Source organism: Microcaecilia unicolor, chromosome 2 (assembly GCF_901765095.1).
Source record: "Microcaecilia unicolor chromosome 2, aMicUni1.1, whole genome shotgun sequence".
NCBI lineage: Eukaryota > Metazoa > Chordata > Amphibia > Gymnophiona > Siphonopidae > Microcaecilia > Microcaecilia unicolor.
In genome coordinates this window covers 52,749,215-52,766,629 of record NC_044032.1, presented here as the reverse complement: position 1 = coordinate 52,766,629, position 17,415 = coordinate 52,749,215, and the positions used below count along the sequence as shown (strand labels likewise).

Below are 17,415 nucleotides of genomic sequence, written 5' to 3'. Positions count from 1 at the left end.
TAAACAGGCATCCTGGAAGACATAAAGAAGGAAACATTTAACATTAAGTGTTTCCTCTGTCAGGTTTAACTAATACTAACAAGAATGTGAGATCACTGATAGGGAAATTAACAAATTTGGCTACAAGAACATAAAAATAGCCATACTGGGTCAGACCAATGTTCCATCTAGCCCAGTATCCTGTTTCCAATAGTGGCCAATCCAGGACACAAGCACCTGGGCAGAATCCCAAATAGTAGATTTCATGCTACTGATCCCAGGGCAAGCAGTGGCTTCCCCCATTTCTATCTCAATAGCAGACTATGGACTTTTCCTCCAGAAACTTGTCCAAACCTTTTTTTTAAACCTAGATATGTTAACTGCTGTTACCATATCCTCCGACAATGAGTTCCAGAGCTTAGCTATTCAAGTGAAAAAATATTTCCTCCTATTCGTTTTAGTATTACCATGTATCTTTGCATGTCCCCTGTTCGTTGTACTTTTTGAAAGAGTCAAAAAAAAAAAAAAAGGTTCATTTTCACCCGTTCTACTCCACTCAAAACCTCTATCATATTCCCCTCCCCTCAGCCATCTCTTTCCCAAACTGAAGAGCACTAACTTATTCTCTCCTCACATGAGAGGGCTTTCATCCCCTTTAACATTTTGGTCACCCTTCTTTGAACATTTTCTAATTCCACTATATCTTTTTTGAGATATGGTGATCAGAATTGCACGTAATTATTTTATGTTTTTGCAGACAATTCTGATTATATACCCTGCTAAAGAAGGTGGTGGTCAGGATATTACTAGATACAGTGAATGTTTGCAGAAGGTAATTCAGTGACTGTCAAACCACTGTTTGAAATTGAATACTTGCAAATCAGAAGCACTATGGGTGTGGACAGCTTATCCTGGTTTTGCTAAAGCCAGTGCATCTGGATGGGATGTCACTACTTTGGGTGCCAGTCCTTAGATGTATAGGTAGATTTTTGGTTAAAAATAGATCACTACATCAACATATATGATGAAACATATTGCCAAACTCTTTGTGCAAACCATTCAAAATTGGGCACATGGCTTGGAGGATGAGTACACTCCTAGCAAATTTAAAGAAGGACTGTCCGGAGCATTGGAACTAACTGAGTCAATTTCCTTCTGGGAAACATACTACACAATTTTGCATTGCCTTTATATGAGCCCCAGTCTTGTGCACAAAATTTGGCCGACTTGATCTGCTCAAGAATGTACTTATATTCATTATTGATGGTCTTGTTTAAAGATTTCCCAATTTTGGGAGACACTTTGGACTCATCTTGACAGACTTCTTCAATACAATATACCCAAATTCCAAAAACTGTGCCTACTTAAATAGTAGTAGTAGTAGTACTTGTGAGGAAATCATGCTTGATGGCAAAACATTGTGTTTTGTTGCAATGGATTCAACCTGAGCCGCCAACATTATCTCGGAAGAAATCAAATAAACTCTTTACTTCGTATGGAACGTTTGTCAGTTTTGGCCACCAATCACAACAAGATAGATTTCTTTATCAAAGTATGGACTCCATTTTTGGACTCTTGACAACTAGATTGCAAAGCACACTTATAAATGTGCGAGCTGGGCGTCATTTTCCTGTCATGCTTTCTTGATGTTTCAGAGCTTGCTAGTGTACTGGGTCACAGGGTATGCTGCTAATGGAAGAGGAGAGGGAAGGGGAATTTTCTCCATTTTGGATTTTGCAATTTGATATTTTTGTACCTGTATTTTTCTTAAAACTTAATAATACTGATGGGATTATTTTCCATTGGTTGAAAATTTAAACTTTTGGGGGTTATTTTAGACTGCAAATTAACTTTTGAAAAGCACGTCAAAATTGTGACTTCAAACGTCCTTGATAAAACTAATATTTGAAAAATGTAGCCAAGTTTGTTGTAGCTAAGTAAAATTGTAAGTGCCATACTGGACAAAGCTGGTTTAGCCACAGGATGCCACTGTCCCAAGGCAATAGGTATTGCTGTGCTTCTTTACCACTAGAAGCCCATAGACATAGCAACCAGTAACAAACTACATGGTTCGGTCACTAAGTTTCACAGTAACATTTACAACAAAGAAAATGAAATACACTTGATTCACTAACAGCCAAGCCAACAGGGATAGAAGTGTAGCACAAGCTGGGGGCACTTTGTGGTGAAAGCATTTGGATCATGCCTTATGGAATTATTTCCAAACCACCTGTATGTGTATTTGTGTGCTGGATGTCCAACTGTATCTGTGACGAGAACAGTAAGAGAAGGAGAGAAGCATTTTGAAAGAAGAAAATTCTGGGCTTTTTTTTTTCTTTTGGACGATGAGCCTATATTTCTTTGGAACTGTCCATGTAATCTAACAGATTTTCAAACTCACTGTGTCTTTTTACCAGTTCCCCCCCCCCCCCCCCCATTCCAAATTTGGTTCTATTACATTACATTTTCAGAGAATTAGTTTGTCTCCAGACAAGGCAGGTACACATTACCGACCCTTATGGTATTTTTTTCCCCACAACATCCATTGGGTGGGAAAGAATAAAGTCTCTGAAAAGATAAAGCAAAAAAAAAAAAATCTCCTCACCTCAATCCATGGACATGGAACCCACAAACAGCAACAGTGTGGGATATCCAACACAGGTCAGTTAAAATAGAAGAAATATTCTGTGTCGGTGGTGTCATTCTACTTGTGCACAACTGGGACTGCTGAGCAGCAGCACTATGTGGATCAATGTATACAAACCACCAGGCTAGAGTTCAGTGCATCAAAGGCTGAGAAGCTCTTGTCTACCCTTCAGGGGGAGGGACACCCACTAATTGCTTAACAGTGACATTTAGTGATTAGTTTAAGAGCATACATGTAATACGTTCTGTAAACAACCATACGGTCCCATGTTGCATACTAAATTAACTTGTCTGCTACTGTAATGGCATTAAAAACCAAGGAAGAAATTAGGTCCATAACAAATTATTTGAAAGCTGTATCTTATCACCCTCACCACCAACCCAGTCATTATCAGGAGTTAACAGTTAGAAAAGGTTCTGAATAGAATAAAAACCAATGAGGCAGCTGACTGATAAAATAAAAAAAAAAAACTATTCCAACCCTTTTGCATAATTCAATCATGCTCAACAGGTTCAATCCCTTTCCCATTTACCAATGTCAGCTTCTTAGATTCTATTCTCCAAACCAAGTTGCTTACTTGTGGAAGCCACAGGAAGGCTGGGAAAGTTAGTGGTACTGGGAGTACTCTGGTCAGCAGGAGCTAACAGGGGTTGGTTACTGTAGGTCTCAGTAGAGGTCCTGTTACTCGCTGGGTGCTGAATTGTCTGAATTGAATGTCCTTCAGTAGTAGATAATGACTGCTGTCCTTCCACATAGTCATGCACATATTCATCCTTCACCAACAAGTTTGATGGAGCTAAGTGAAAGAAAAATAACAAGTTTAGATTTTAAGCCAATATTCCATGAACAAGATCTCTTAATGTATCTACACAAAAGTGGGAAAATTAATAGACATCTACTATTTCAGAAATGCAATATCTACCTTTTAGAACACCAATCAATAATACCCACAATTTAATACTCCCTAATTATATTCCTTGTTTTCAATAAAGAAATATATTAGGACAAAATGAATGCTATATGATCCCCAGCAGATACTTTTACTTAAAAGTTATACTGAAGAAAAGGTTTATAAGTTGAAGTTAATACGAAACAAACATTTTGGGGGTTTTTTGAGTTATGACAATTTTCAGTTGGTAGTTCAGGCCTTTGTAATGACATATTTAGAGTGGAGGAATAACCTAATGATTAGTGCGGTGGGCTGAGAACCCAGGGAACTGGGTTCAACGTCCACTACAGCTCCTTGTGACTCTGGGCAAGCCACTTAATTCTCCATTGCCCCAGGTACAAAAGACTTAGACTGTGAGCCTACTAGGGACAGAGAAAGTACCTGCATATATGTAAAGTACTTTGGCTGTACCCGCAGAAAGTGGTATATCAAATCCATGAGCCTTTACCCTTGTCCCTGACCCTTTAACTATAATGGAATTTATTTGGGCTTACCAAATTATCTTTGGGCGATGCAAGTGGTTCAAAACTCAGTAGAAAGGGTTATTAGTGGAACATGGCAATTTGATCAACCCTCATTTTAATGTCACTTCATTGGCTCCCAAGTTTGTGGAGAATAAAATTTAAAATATTGGTGCTGATTTATAAGGAGTTACCTAATGAAGCACCTACGTGTATGTTGATGTCTTTGGGCCCTGTTTACTAAGCCGTGCTAGAGGCACGTTAGAGCTTTTAGCATACACGCTGTGTAGGCGCCCACAATATTCCTATGGGTGCCTCCACAGTTAGTGTGCCCTAATTTTGTGCATGCGCTAAAAATGCTAGCACACCATAGTAAACAGAGCCCTTAGCCATCTGCAGGGACTTGCAGTTGCCTTTGATTCATAGATCTTAGGTCTTCAAGTCATAGATCCAAAAGTGCCCTCTTTAAAAATAGTCAGATTAATAAAGATGCATGGTTGAATAATTTCTACAGCAGGACCAGTTTTGTGGAATGAACTACCAAGTGAAATACATGAAGTACGTAATATCTTTTTATTCCATAAGAAGGTTAAAGTATATTTATTTCAGCAAGCCTTTGTTTCACTAAAAGATAGATCTGTTAAAAGAAAAGGCTTGTACAGTCTGCAGACTGCCCTCGGTGCAGTGTTAGCCCCATGCATTTAACTTATGTTTTGGGAATGTAAGCAGATTCAAGACTTTTTGAACAGTGCAGTGTCATATTTGATAGCTGCTCTGAGCAGGCACATTCCCCTGAGAGCTGATGTCTACTATTTTCTAACTTTGTTGTGTTGGGCACCAATAGAGATGAGTACATGTTCTATTACATAAGAGCTTTCTCTTGACAAGAAAACATATTTATAAAAAATTGGAGGCAGACTAATTCACCATTTTTAACAGAATGGTGAAATGAGCTATATCAGCTGATGCAGTGGGAGTGGATTGATGTTAAACTGGGATCTCTAAGAGCCTGGCGGATGTTTCAACAAACATGGTCTCCAATCTGGAACAGACTTCCACATAGAGCATGCAGCTTTTGTTGAACTTATGATATTCAGATCACTGGGAGTGGAAGGATGGGGAGGGGTGGTTTTCATACAATTACACAGTTTGTTGGTCTGGAGACCACCATGAAGAAACAACACGGTGTGTCTTTGAGGATTGTATTTTACTATCAGGTCTTATGGGTGGGGGGTTTGTGGGCCATGTTTTAGTTGGTTGTATGCCAGTCTCCACTGACCCACACTGATACTAAAGGTCTTGCGTACAACTTGTTCAGAGCTTGCTGGAAGAACCCTTAATCCAATATCTGACTTAACAAATACCTCCAACTCACCCTACCAAAAGCTTTCGCCGAATAAAAACTCAGAAGCAGGGCAGGTTGTTTAGCCTTCTTACATTGTTAAAGGGCAAGCAACAATTTGTGTAAGTTCAAAACTGTGCTTCTCCCTTGCAGAAATTCTGCCTGATCCTCTCCAACCAGTTTAGGGATATTACTTATGTATTTATTTACTATTCATTCACTCATTTCAACATCATACCCCACACTATCCAATCATATTTTGGTTCAGTGTGGCTTACAGTAAGAGTTTATACAAATAGTGCATTTGGCATTACATCTCAAAATACAAATTCAAATAATCATATTGCTGTTACAATAAAATGCCTAAAAACAGTCAAATTCATATTCAAGGTTGAACTAACCTAATTTATTATCACCTCCAAGGAGTTTCTTTAAAAAGAAAACTTTTACATGCTTACAGAAACTTAGATAACTATTCATGCCTCTTTTCTCTCTAGGCAAAGAATTCAACATTTTGAACACTGATATATAAATCAAGGTTGAGGCCCCAGCTTATTGAAAATAAAGCCTAAATTCCAGGGTAATACCCTGGGGCTTTATTAACAAAAAGGTTCCTGCCCAAGTTTACAGGGCCGAGATTCCCCCAGACCCTTGTCAAGCTAGCTAGCATTCTCCCCGTTTTCTACCCACACTCGTAAACACAAAACTTATTAGATCATCCATTTCTCTGCCATTTCATTTAACAGCATATTTAGTAGGTTTGGGGATGCTAAATACATTTCTCCGTTGGCCTTTGTAGGATACCTCCAAAACATATTCTTATCTCTAACCGATTGTTCCTCTACCTGAAAAGTCCTGGGAGATCTTTCCATTCCTGCTCCCCTTTGATGCTGAGATGGACAGATCCTATCACCATGTTAAAATCCTCTGTTAGAATAAAAGTGCTGAATACTGCTTTGCTTGTCATTTTCTTTCGTCACAAATTCTTCCAGATTCACTTTTCCGCTACTTAACCGAAGTTGTATTCTATATTGAGCCCCTCTAAGGCCTTATAAAATTTTGCCATATGGGTTTGTTTTCACAGTCCAGCACCAAATTTACAGATAATATTCCAATGAGAGAGTTGCAATACAGGTTCTTATTAAGCGCACACAAGATGGCGATGGGGAGGGAGTGTTGAGGAGACGCTCCGAACCACGTACCTTAAATTTCCTTGGAAAAAGTTTATCCTTTTCTTTGTATAATGGCTAAAAGGAGGGGAAGGCAGAGAACTGGACCCGCGGTTTCTGCTTCACTGGTACTTGGTACTTTGGAGCACTTCTTCGGTCCGGGAACGGTGTCGGGTGCAGGAGCTCTGTTGACGGAGAGTGCGGGGAGAGGTGAGCCACCTCCCCATCTACAGATAGAAACAACATTAAGCCCCGAACAGCGGTCGGCTCCTCCCATGCTGGCAGACACGCTGAGGAGGGACCGGAAAACCCCAAGTTCCTAAGAGGCGATGGGGCCTCCTGGAACAGGACCCAACCCGGATGGAAGTCTACCGATGCCAACCGCACATGAAGTGCTGGAATCAAGAGAAGGAGAAGCCTTGACTGAGAACCAGCTGATGAAGGAAGCAGGACCGACAGAGGAAACTACATGCAGATTTATCAAGTTTGTTTTGGGGGAAAACCCAGACAATATTACCTTGGAAGCCTTAAAGAGCCTGGAAACTTCATTATCGCAAAAAAATTCCTCATTATGTGATCAAGCTCAGATTTCATTAAATAAAATACCAATACTAGAAACAAAGGTACAAACTTTGTATAAATCAACGGAGAATAATATGAAAGAAATACAAAATCTTCAACAGGTACAAGCCAATTTAATTAAAGAAAATTCATATCTTCAGAATAAAATAGAAACTTTGGAGAATGCTCAGCGGTCTAATACATTAAGACTGATACATTTTTCAAAACAGTCCTCGATAGCTCCAGCAATAACTTTTAAAAAATACTTACATGAAGTTCTGAAGATACCAGAGAAAGCACATACCCTTCAATATCAAAAATGTACTATTAACATATTAAAAAAAAAAGGAGAAGGAACAATTGGAGGGTCAAAGAACTGAAATACCATTTGATATTTTGGATCTGAATCTAACACAAACTTTAGAAAATGACAATTTAGGCTTGATACCAATGACTAATAGTCTCTTTTGTACTACAACCGGATAGAGATTGGATTCTTAAACAGTTTTTCCTCCATAGAGATCAGCTCTTTATGAACTATAAGATAAGAATGTTTCCGGATGTTTCTAAAGCAACCTAAAGAAGGCACAAAGAATTTCTTAAATTACGCCCTAAGGTTTATCAATTGGGTGCACTTTTCTGGTTAAATTTTCCGTGCAAATGTGTAGTAAAATTGAATTCTGTTAAATATATCTTTTTTGATCCCAAACAATTTAACTGTTTTTTTGGACTCTAAATACCTTCAGAACAGTCAAGACCAATTGTTACATCTACTCCATGAAATAGTTACAAATTCCTGGAACTCCCTCCCTTATCCCTAGTTTCCTAAGGAAAGAATTTATTTTAGGTATTCCTTGGATGTTGTGACAAGCATCTTATGTTGTGGACTATAGATGAATAATATGGAAATATTTACATTTTATATTGCAAATTACTGGTATATTTACTTGTTTCCTTTTTCTTTTCGTTTATGACATGTTACCTGTCAACATAAGATGGAAAATGTATAGAATTATTAATAATTCTTTTCTCATTTTTGTAAATCATCTTTACTAAATCAAGAAGTATCTTGAAATTATTGTAAAACCTTAAAATTAAAAAAAAAAATTTTTTAAAGGGCACACAGTGCTGGACAGAACGTTCCGAACACATATGTGATCTCTCTGGAAAAAGGTGACTGAAGTCTCAAGAGACAAAAAAATGAGGTTTCAATAAGTTCTGTTGGAGCAAACAATTTGCAATAATTTGTAATGCAACAGTCCAAATCCCATCCTTTTATGTGACAAAATAAAAATTGCAGACGTTCCAACATGTAAGGCTGCTTATGGATCCATGACATGAACAAATCAACCATCTCAACATTTTGGATCTGCTACTGTAGTCACTTTTTCACAGAGGAGGTCACATATTAACGTGTGACTGCAGAATGCATAAAATGTACCAATCCTAAAGCAACAGTAGGATACCAATTTTGGGAAAGCCCCAGCATACAAATATTTTGGAGCCACGTCCTTGAATATCTTCATGGGTTATTGGGGATAGATCTGTCTATGTCAGTTCATATTTGAGGATTTCTATGATTACGGGAGCAGCAAAGAGAAGGGGTTTCTTCCTATGCAATGCAAACGTATACTGATAAATTGGAGAAAGAAGAATGCCTCTAGTCTGTTTTGAGGTTTGGAAGTGAAGGGAGAATTCATAATGATTGAGCCATGTGTGTTATAGCTAGGCTGGAAGGTTGGGAGGGAGGGGAGTGCTTTGTTTAGGGACTAAAAGGAAGAGAGATTTTGGTTTGAAATGTATTCTTTGTTTCCGATGTAAGTATCATAAGTGCTTAAGTGGAAGAGGACAAGTTACCTGGATTTTTTCAGAGCTTCATGGAGTGGGAGAGTGTAGCTTTAACAAGTGCAAAAGCACCTTCCAAAACAAAAATCAACACCCTTACTGTTATAAGGAAAAAATAACTTACCAGAACTCTGAAGCGTCAATCCAGAAAGATCTGTATGGAAAAAAGAAATAAGAAAATGTTATTTTCACATCAGTAAAATGTGTCCAGTTTAATAAGAACTGTCTTGTAAGTGTAACTATCTAGTTATCTAGTGTGTATTAGAGACGATCCGTGACTTACCTATCAAAATAACATATCAAGCATTTCCCAACGATTTCACAGCGCACTGGGAAACATCCAAAAATATAACGAAGTTACTCACCTGTAGCAGGTGTTCTCCAATGGAGCCCCGGTGCTGATGCTACCCAGAGTTCTGTACCTTTAAGCCACCTTTGGCAGGCCCGCACCAAGCATGTGCAAGAGCCGTCATGTGGGAAAATCAGCTTGATCCAAAAGTATATAAAAAAGCAAGGCAGCTCCTAGGGGAGGTGCGAGGGTATGTGAGACTACTAGTCCTGCTGTCCTTGGAGAATACCTGCTACAGGCGAGTAACTTCACTTTCTCCGAGGACAAGTAGGACTAGCTACCAGGCTAACTGAAAAACAAAAAACAACGGTCAATAGGGACTTGCAATGGCAAGGCCAACCAGAACCAAAAACACTAGCAACAAAAGCAGGCCTGTTGTGAAGGTGCAGCCTGGAACAGAAGCAAATGGGCCTAGGAAGGTGGAGTTGGGTTCTAGACACCAAGGAGAAATTAGATCTTACCTGCTAATTTGCTTTCCTTTAGTCCCTCCGGACCGGACCAGGATTGGACTGATGGGTTGTGCTCGCCTACCAGCAGGTGGAGACTGAGAAAAAACTCTGACTCTAGAGAGCCAATAGGAGCCCTGGCCATGTGACCTTAGCCTCAGTATTTGAATAACAAAGCAGGAAAGAAAGAAAGACCTTCTGTGCCGTATGGAATCCTAGCAGCCACAAAGCACTCGGCAATGCCAAGTATCAGAGCTCACCAGCAACTCTCACCAGAGAAGTGGTATGGCCCGATATGTATTACAGCTCACCAGCAACTCTCACTAGAGAAGTGGTATGGCTCACTTGTACTATAGCTCACCAGCAACTCTCACCAGAGAAGCGATATGGCTCACATGTAATATAGCTCACCAGCAACTCTCCCCAGAGAAGTGGTATGGCTCACGCATAATATAGCTCACCCGCAACTCTCACCAGAGAAGTGGTATGGCTCACTTGTCTTATAGCTCACCAGCAACTCTCACCAGAGAAGTGGTATGGCCCACTTAAGATTTTATATATATTCCATCAACTGAGCTTACCAGCAACTCTCACCAGAAAAGTGGTAAATCATATTTAAGGTTTTATAGATATTCCAGCAACTGAGCTCAGCCACAACTCTCACCAGAGAAGTGGTATGGCGTATTTAAGGTTTTATAGATAGATTCCAGCAATTGAGCTCACCAGCAACCACCAGAGAAGTGGTATAGACCACGTAAAGTTCTGTATATATATAGTATTGTTCCACGAATCGTAAAGGAATGAATACACTTCCTACTGAATACACTTCCTACTTAATAAAAGAAGCTAAAGAGTAGAGAGAACATGGGAGGGGCCTGGTCCGGTCCGGAGGGACTAAAGGAAAGCAAATTAGCAGGTAAGATCTAATTTCTCCTTCCTTAGCGTCCCTCCGGACCGGACCAGGATTGGACTGTGGGAAGTACCAAAGCAGTAATCTGAAGGGAGGGACCCTATGAAAACTGCAGAGAAATGTTCATGCTGCATAGGCCACCTGGCGACAACTAACATGTAGTGTGTCCCAATGAGCAAAATAAAATGAAACTAGGACTAAGTTGCCAACTTACCAATGTGCACCGAGAGCACCAAAAATCGCCGTAGTAAGAATAGAGCCCGCTTCTGAAGTTGTGGAATATGTTGTAATACGCTGTGGAACTGCCCTCTCAGCGAGAAGAGAAATAGACATTCTCATTTCCTTGATCCTTCGCGATATAGCGGGTTAGAAACAATGAAAAACTTTTACGCCTACTGGCTAGAAGGACAAAACCAATAAGAAAAAACCAATTGGGAAAGGTGAAACTTTAAACTACAGCAGACCGAAAAGAGTTACCAACCGTAGAAGTATTCCACACATAGATCTACTTGCTGCAATGGCTACTGGGAAACACTGCTTGAAGAGGAAAACTTTATAGAAAAAGTTATGGCTACTAGAAAACAGAACTTTAAGAGTCTGTTCACCTAGTTCACCTAGCTGGTGGACGAAGCGGGAGGTACAGGTGCAGGACTCCTTTAAGACAACCGCTTTGACAGTGGATGCTGCATAAGCGTGCGGTTGTCAACAGTATCATGCATCACTGATAGAGCTGCCAAATGAACTCTAATGGATGAGTAAGACAGACAAGATTTCGCAAGATGCAGAAGATATTCCAAAACATGCAAAATGGATACTGTTTGTGGAATGAAGTGGCGAGAGGAGTACCACAGAGTGAACCGTCGCCACTTTGATTCATAGGACTTTAATGTAGATTTCTGTCTGGAAGCAATTAAAACTTGAAGTACTTCCTGCGAAAATATCAAAGATGTTGCAGACCCAGTAACCACGCCATAAGTTTGAGTGACTGGGGGTCCGGATGTAGAAGGGTGCCTTGGTTCTGCGTAAACACCTAGTGAGATGATGGAAGAAACGCATAAAGAAGGCTGAAAAACCCCTGCTGGACGTTGGCATCTGTCCCTGTCTCCGTCAAGACTGTTGCTGAACGGAAGAAGCAAGAAATGTTCGTGAGCCTGAAGGCAAAAAGAGATAGCCCTGAAGTGTCGCAGTGAGGAAGTAAGGCTGAAAAAATGAGAGTCCATTCACCTAATGCAGGGTGACACAACTAAGAAAAAATGAGTACAAACTCAAGAGTATACTCTTAACTCCTCCTTGGCGGATGACATAACCCATTGCCATGGCAAGGACCAACATAGCTCTCTCCGCCTTGTTTGTCAGTAGGGAAAACAAAATTCACCCGAAGGTAAAACGAATTGCTGAGATCCCCCAGAAAAAAATATATACAAACAAGCTTCTGCCAAAAAGTGTATTGCACGAAGCATCCCAATGACAGAACTAAGGTTCTTGAGATAACTAGATGACACTTAAATAGTGCGATTGATGACCCTGAGATTCGCAATAGGATGAAGGAAAATTCCTTCTTGGGCATTAGAAAGTAAAATTGCATTCTGCAGAATAGAGCGAGGAAATGGCCAAAGGCCCAAGGTCACCAAGAAAAATATAAACTGGGATGTTTGCAGAGGAGACAAAAGACTGTGCGCCAACCTGACTAAACAAAGAGAAAATCAGAGATATCTGATGAGAGATCAAATGAGAGATCAAATGAGAGGCCTGGCTACAATCACCACCCAACCTAGAGACTGTAAGAAATGCAACACCCGGTGCGTGACCTGAGAACTCTGCTGATAAGACTTTCTCCAATTAGGCAGTCGTCTAGGTAAGAATGAAATGACCCTAAAAGCGCAATGAACATCCTCTTAGATCTATAAAAGAACGGAAGAGAGAGTACTGCTGAAAATGACCGGTTAATGCATAAGCAAAAAACTAGCCATTCTCTGGATCCTGAGGAGAAGAGGAAGGGTGACCAAGGACACCAGTTAAATAGGGCTACAAACTCCAACCCTATCTCTATGGCGTTCCATAGTTGGGTAAGTTCTGAATATAGAAAGTTCTGAATATAGGAGTCCACCAGCTATGGTAGTACGCTCCGGACAGAAAAAAATTGTCCCAGTATGAACGTCTGATTCACCGGCCTGTAATTTCTTGGATCTCCCTAATCCACATACCACTAATCCACGTACCACGGTCATGCGTCCTCCCTCACTGAGATGTAGATTGTAAGCTCCTTTGAGCAGGGAACGTCCTTCTTTGTTAATTTGTACAGCGCTGCGTAACCCTAGTAGCGCTCTAGAAATGTTAAGTAGTAGTACCAGACTCACACCCAATAGATATGAATGTTGAGCTTGTTTCAGGTTAAACACCGAACCTAGGCCCAGGGTCCCCGGTGTTCCTAGTGGTGAACAGCCATGGCAAATATTGTATGCGTTAGTTTGCAGAATTACTGCAAAGCCTTGCTTTTGGAGCAGAGATTTCTGTTTGATACTCTCGTGAGAGGTTTTTTTTTTTTTTTTTTTCTTTTCTTTAATGCTGTTCTGGCTGTAGAAAGGTGGACATTTGAGCTTCCCCAGAATGGCAAAACTTATGTACCTATGCCCATTAGATATGAATGCTGGACTTGATGGACTTTAGGCCTTACCCAGCATAACCATACTTATGTACCTATGGTATAAATACACAGGAAGTGAGTGAATCCCCTTCCAATTGAAAGAACACTCTGGAGTGAAGGCGCATAGAATGAAAATGAAAAAGGACAAACTTGGAAATTACCTGTAACGAAAAAAGTGAAGTTGTGCCACAGCCACTTGGTGAAGGCAGTGTAGACAAGACTGTATCTGAATTCAAGAAAGCTTGATATAACATCAGGTCTCTAAGGAAGAGGAAGAGATAGCAGATGGTATGTATAGGCATACTGGACCAAACCAGGATGTTTATAATCTGCCAATGCTGCACTGATAGAGTAGAGACAAACACGAGTAGATGGTTTGAGGACCGTCCACTATCTTTAAGTGAAAGGATGACTTTATTCTCTAAATGACCATATGTCCTGTAAAAACCAGAAGAAAGCTAAAATGAAAAATGAGAGGCTTCAAGGCAGTTGGAAAAGAAGGGAAGACATGAATAAAGCATGCCTGCTAAGGCAGCTGAGTGATTGGGAGCTTGGTAGACAGGACTGTCCCTCAGAGAATATGAAAGAGCTGATATATCCCCATGGCATCTGAACAATATACTGTATGCCTCTAGAGAAGGCTTCTTAAAGTCGGAAAAAGAAAACACTGTATAACACTACAGCCATTGAGAGTGTCTGTTAAGTTCTTAAAACACTATATAACATCATAGGCATGGAGTAAAATGCTTGAAAGGAACTAATATATTATGGTCAGAATTGCAAAGTACCAATCAATTGACTCTTAGACAATGTAGTCCTATTCACCAGGGAATGAGAAAGACAGAAATTTACTCTATGCCTATAGAGAAAGTTTCTAAAGTTCTTAAAACACTGTATAATACTACAGCTATTGAGGAAAATGCTTGAAATGAATTATGATATTATGATAAGATGTAGATTTTCCACCAGGCAATGAAAAATGACTGAGCACCAGAAAAAACTAGTGTTAACAGCCCCGTGATACATAGAAATTTAAAAGAAGAAAAGCTTGTTATATATTCATATATGAAAGGAGCCCCCTTTCAACCAAATATTGCCTGCTGATGTGAAGAGCATTTTAGAATACGCCGTTCAGCACATACAAAAGTGTACACATCTTGGAGCCGAACTGCTCTATGAACTGCAGCCTTACCTTCAGCAGAGAGATCCCCGACTGATAAGATGGAGGGAGAAACAAAATGGCCGCCGTTCGCTCCACTGGCCCTGTGGCGATCGTCGACAGCGCGCCCGACACCTCCGAACAAGCGGAGCCCAGTGGAACGGCGAAGAAACAACAGCCGGCGAAAAAGGCCCCGAAAAAACTGGAGGCAGCACCGGACCCGAAGAAACCTTGAAGGGAGAGCAAAATTTACACGTTCCGGCTGCGTGAACTGCGCGACGCTGACCGACAGCAGCTGTTTGAACTTTTAAGCCATATCGGAAAAAACAGGTGGCCGCGCTTACGCGGTTCGCACATTTCTTTTTTTTTTTTTTTTTCTTCATTTGTTTAAACTGCCGCCGCCAAAACGCAAGAAAATGGAGGAAATTAAATCTGATGAGAAAAATCGCTGTTTAAAGTCACAGATACTGAATTATTTTCTTCTGTTTTTTTTTTTTTTTTTTTTATAACCCCTCAATCATAATAAAACACTGGAGCTGCCTGCTCGTTAGAAGTCTGGGGAAAGATAGGCTGCTTCTTTGAATTTCCTTTTATTTGATTTAATTCTTTTAAAGCAGCTACCTGTTAAAAGTGGCTGCCTCTCCCAAAGACGGTACACCTTTCCAGAGAAAGGGACGGCCCTTCCCTGCTAAACCAGGGAGATGGGGAGGAAGGGGGGTGGACTCGAGACACCCGAGTTTAACATCCCCGAGGCTGTCAAAGAAAGAAGAGAAAGGAAACCCTGTCAAGCCTCTAAATAAGATTCCAGGCACAGAAGAATTATCACAAATATCTGTAATATCTAAAGAGAAAAGGAGAGAGACTAATGGGCTCACTTCCTACCTGCTGGGAGACTGAGAAAATACTGAGGCTAAGGTCACATGGCCAGGGCTCCTATTGGCTCTCTAGAGTCAGAGTTTTTTCTCAGTCTCCACCTGCTGGTAGGCGAGCACAACCCATCAGTCCAATCCTGGTCCGGTCCGGAGGGACGCTAAGGAAATTCTACAGGACTGTCTGACCAAACCAGGTGTTCCATCAGGTATACAGCTCAAGGTAGTAGTGCGATCTGAATGTGTGAAATGAAGACCACATCACAGATTTGCAAATCTCCTCAATGGAGGCTTACCTCAGGTGGGCCACCGACACAGCCATAGACCTGACATTGTCAGCTGTATGACATGGCCCTCAAGAGTCAACCCAGCCTGGTCATAAGTGCAAGACATGCAGTCCGCTAGCCAATTGGAAACAGTGTGTTTGCCAATAGCTACCCCCATCCTGTTTGGATCAAAAGAAACAAAACACTCAGTGGACTGTCCATTTCCTTTAGTCCGCTCCAGACAGAAGGCTAAGGCTTGCTTGCAGTCCAAGGTGTGCAGTGTGCTTTCACCAGGATAGGCATGAGGTTTTGAGAAAAATATTGAGAGGACAATTAAGATGGAATTCCGACACCATCTTAAGAATAAACTTAGAGTATATGCGGAAAACTACTCTATTATAATGAAACCTTGTATAAGGTGGATCAGCTACTAGTGCTTGAAGCTCACTGACCCTATGAGCCAGTGACCACCACCAAAAACAAGACCTTCTAGGTCAGGTACTTCAGACGACAGGAGCCAAGTGGCTCAAAAAGAGCTTTCATCAGCTGGGTGATGATGTTGAGATCCCATGACACAGAGGTCTGATAGGGGGCTTCATCAACAGCAAACCCCTCATGAATCGAATTATAGGATGTACAGAGATGGGCTTACCTCTCATACGGTGATAAGAACTGAGTGTACTGAGGTGAACCTTTACAGAGTTTGTATTCAAGAGGTTTTCAAGCAGGTTCTGTATAGAGCAAGCAAGAGGATCTAGGGCCCTGCCCTTGATAGCAGATGGCAAACCTCTTCCACTTGAAAATATAACACCTCTTGGTGGAATCTTTCTTAGAAACCACCCAAACCCTGAACACCCCTCAGGCAGCTGTATGGATATAAATTCTACACCCTCAACATCCAGGCCATGAGGACCAGGGACTGGAAGTTGGGATGCAGAAAAGACCCCTTGTTCTGCATAATGAGGGTCAGAAAACAGTCCAGTCTCCATGGTTCTTCAGAGGACAACTCCAGAAGTAGAGGGAACCAGATCTGCCTTGGCCAGTAGTGTGCAATGAGGATCATGGTTCCCTGATCCTGTTTTGAGTTTCAACAGAGTCTTCATTAGAGGGATGGGAGGATATGAATAGAGAATACCCTCTTCCCAGTTGAGGAGGAAGGCATCTGATGCTAGTCTGTCATGTGACCTGAGTCTAGAGCAATACCGAGTGACTGTTGAGATGAGTGGCAAAAAGATCCACTGAGGTGGGTACCCTACTCTCGGAAGATCTTACAGGCAACAGCCATGCTGAGAAACCACTCGTGCAGTTGCATCACCCTCCTTAGCTTGTGCACCAGACTGTCCTCTTTCCTCACCAGATATGTGGCTCAGAACACCATGCTGTGACTGGTGGCCCATTGTCACATCCTGACTGCCTCCTGACACAAGGGGTAAGATCCCATACCTCCCTGCTTGTTGACACAGTACATGGCAACCTGTCTGTTTGAATTAGGATAATTTAGTCCAGCAACCGATCTCTAAAGCCCTTAGAGCATTGCATTTTGCTCATAACTCTAAGAAGCTTGGCCTCCTGAGCACACCAGGTCTCTTCGGTGTGAAGTCCATCGACATGGACCCCTCACCTCAGAGTGGGTGCATCTGTAGCTAGAACTTTCTGGGGCAGAGGAATTGGGAATGTAAGTCCAGGGTCAAATTGGACTGGATCGTCCACCAAAGGAGCAACTGGACAAATTCTGTGGTGACCATGATGACATCCACAAGATTCCCTGTGGCCTGGCACTACTAGGAAGCAAGGGTCCATTGAGCACTCCATAAATGGA

At 41.2% G+C, this 17,415-nt stretch overlaps 1 protein-coding gene across 1 annotated transcript in view; it reads right to left on the bottom strand.

Annotated features, from left to right (window-relative positions):
* SMAD4 (SMAD family member 4) overlaps positions 1–17,415 on the bottom strand; it is a 112,078-nt gene that overhangs the window by 67,260 nt on the left and 27,403 nt on the right. Inside the window, exons 5-6 of the mRNA XM_030192951.1 lie at positions 9,078–9,107; positions 3,204–3,422 (exon numbers count right to left, since the gene is read on the bottom strand). Coding sequence (XP_030048811.1) covers positions 3,204–3,422; positions 9,078–9,107 — 249 coding nt within the window. The remainder of the gene's footprint in view (positions 1–3,203; positions 3,423–9,077; positions 9,108–17,415) is intronic.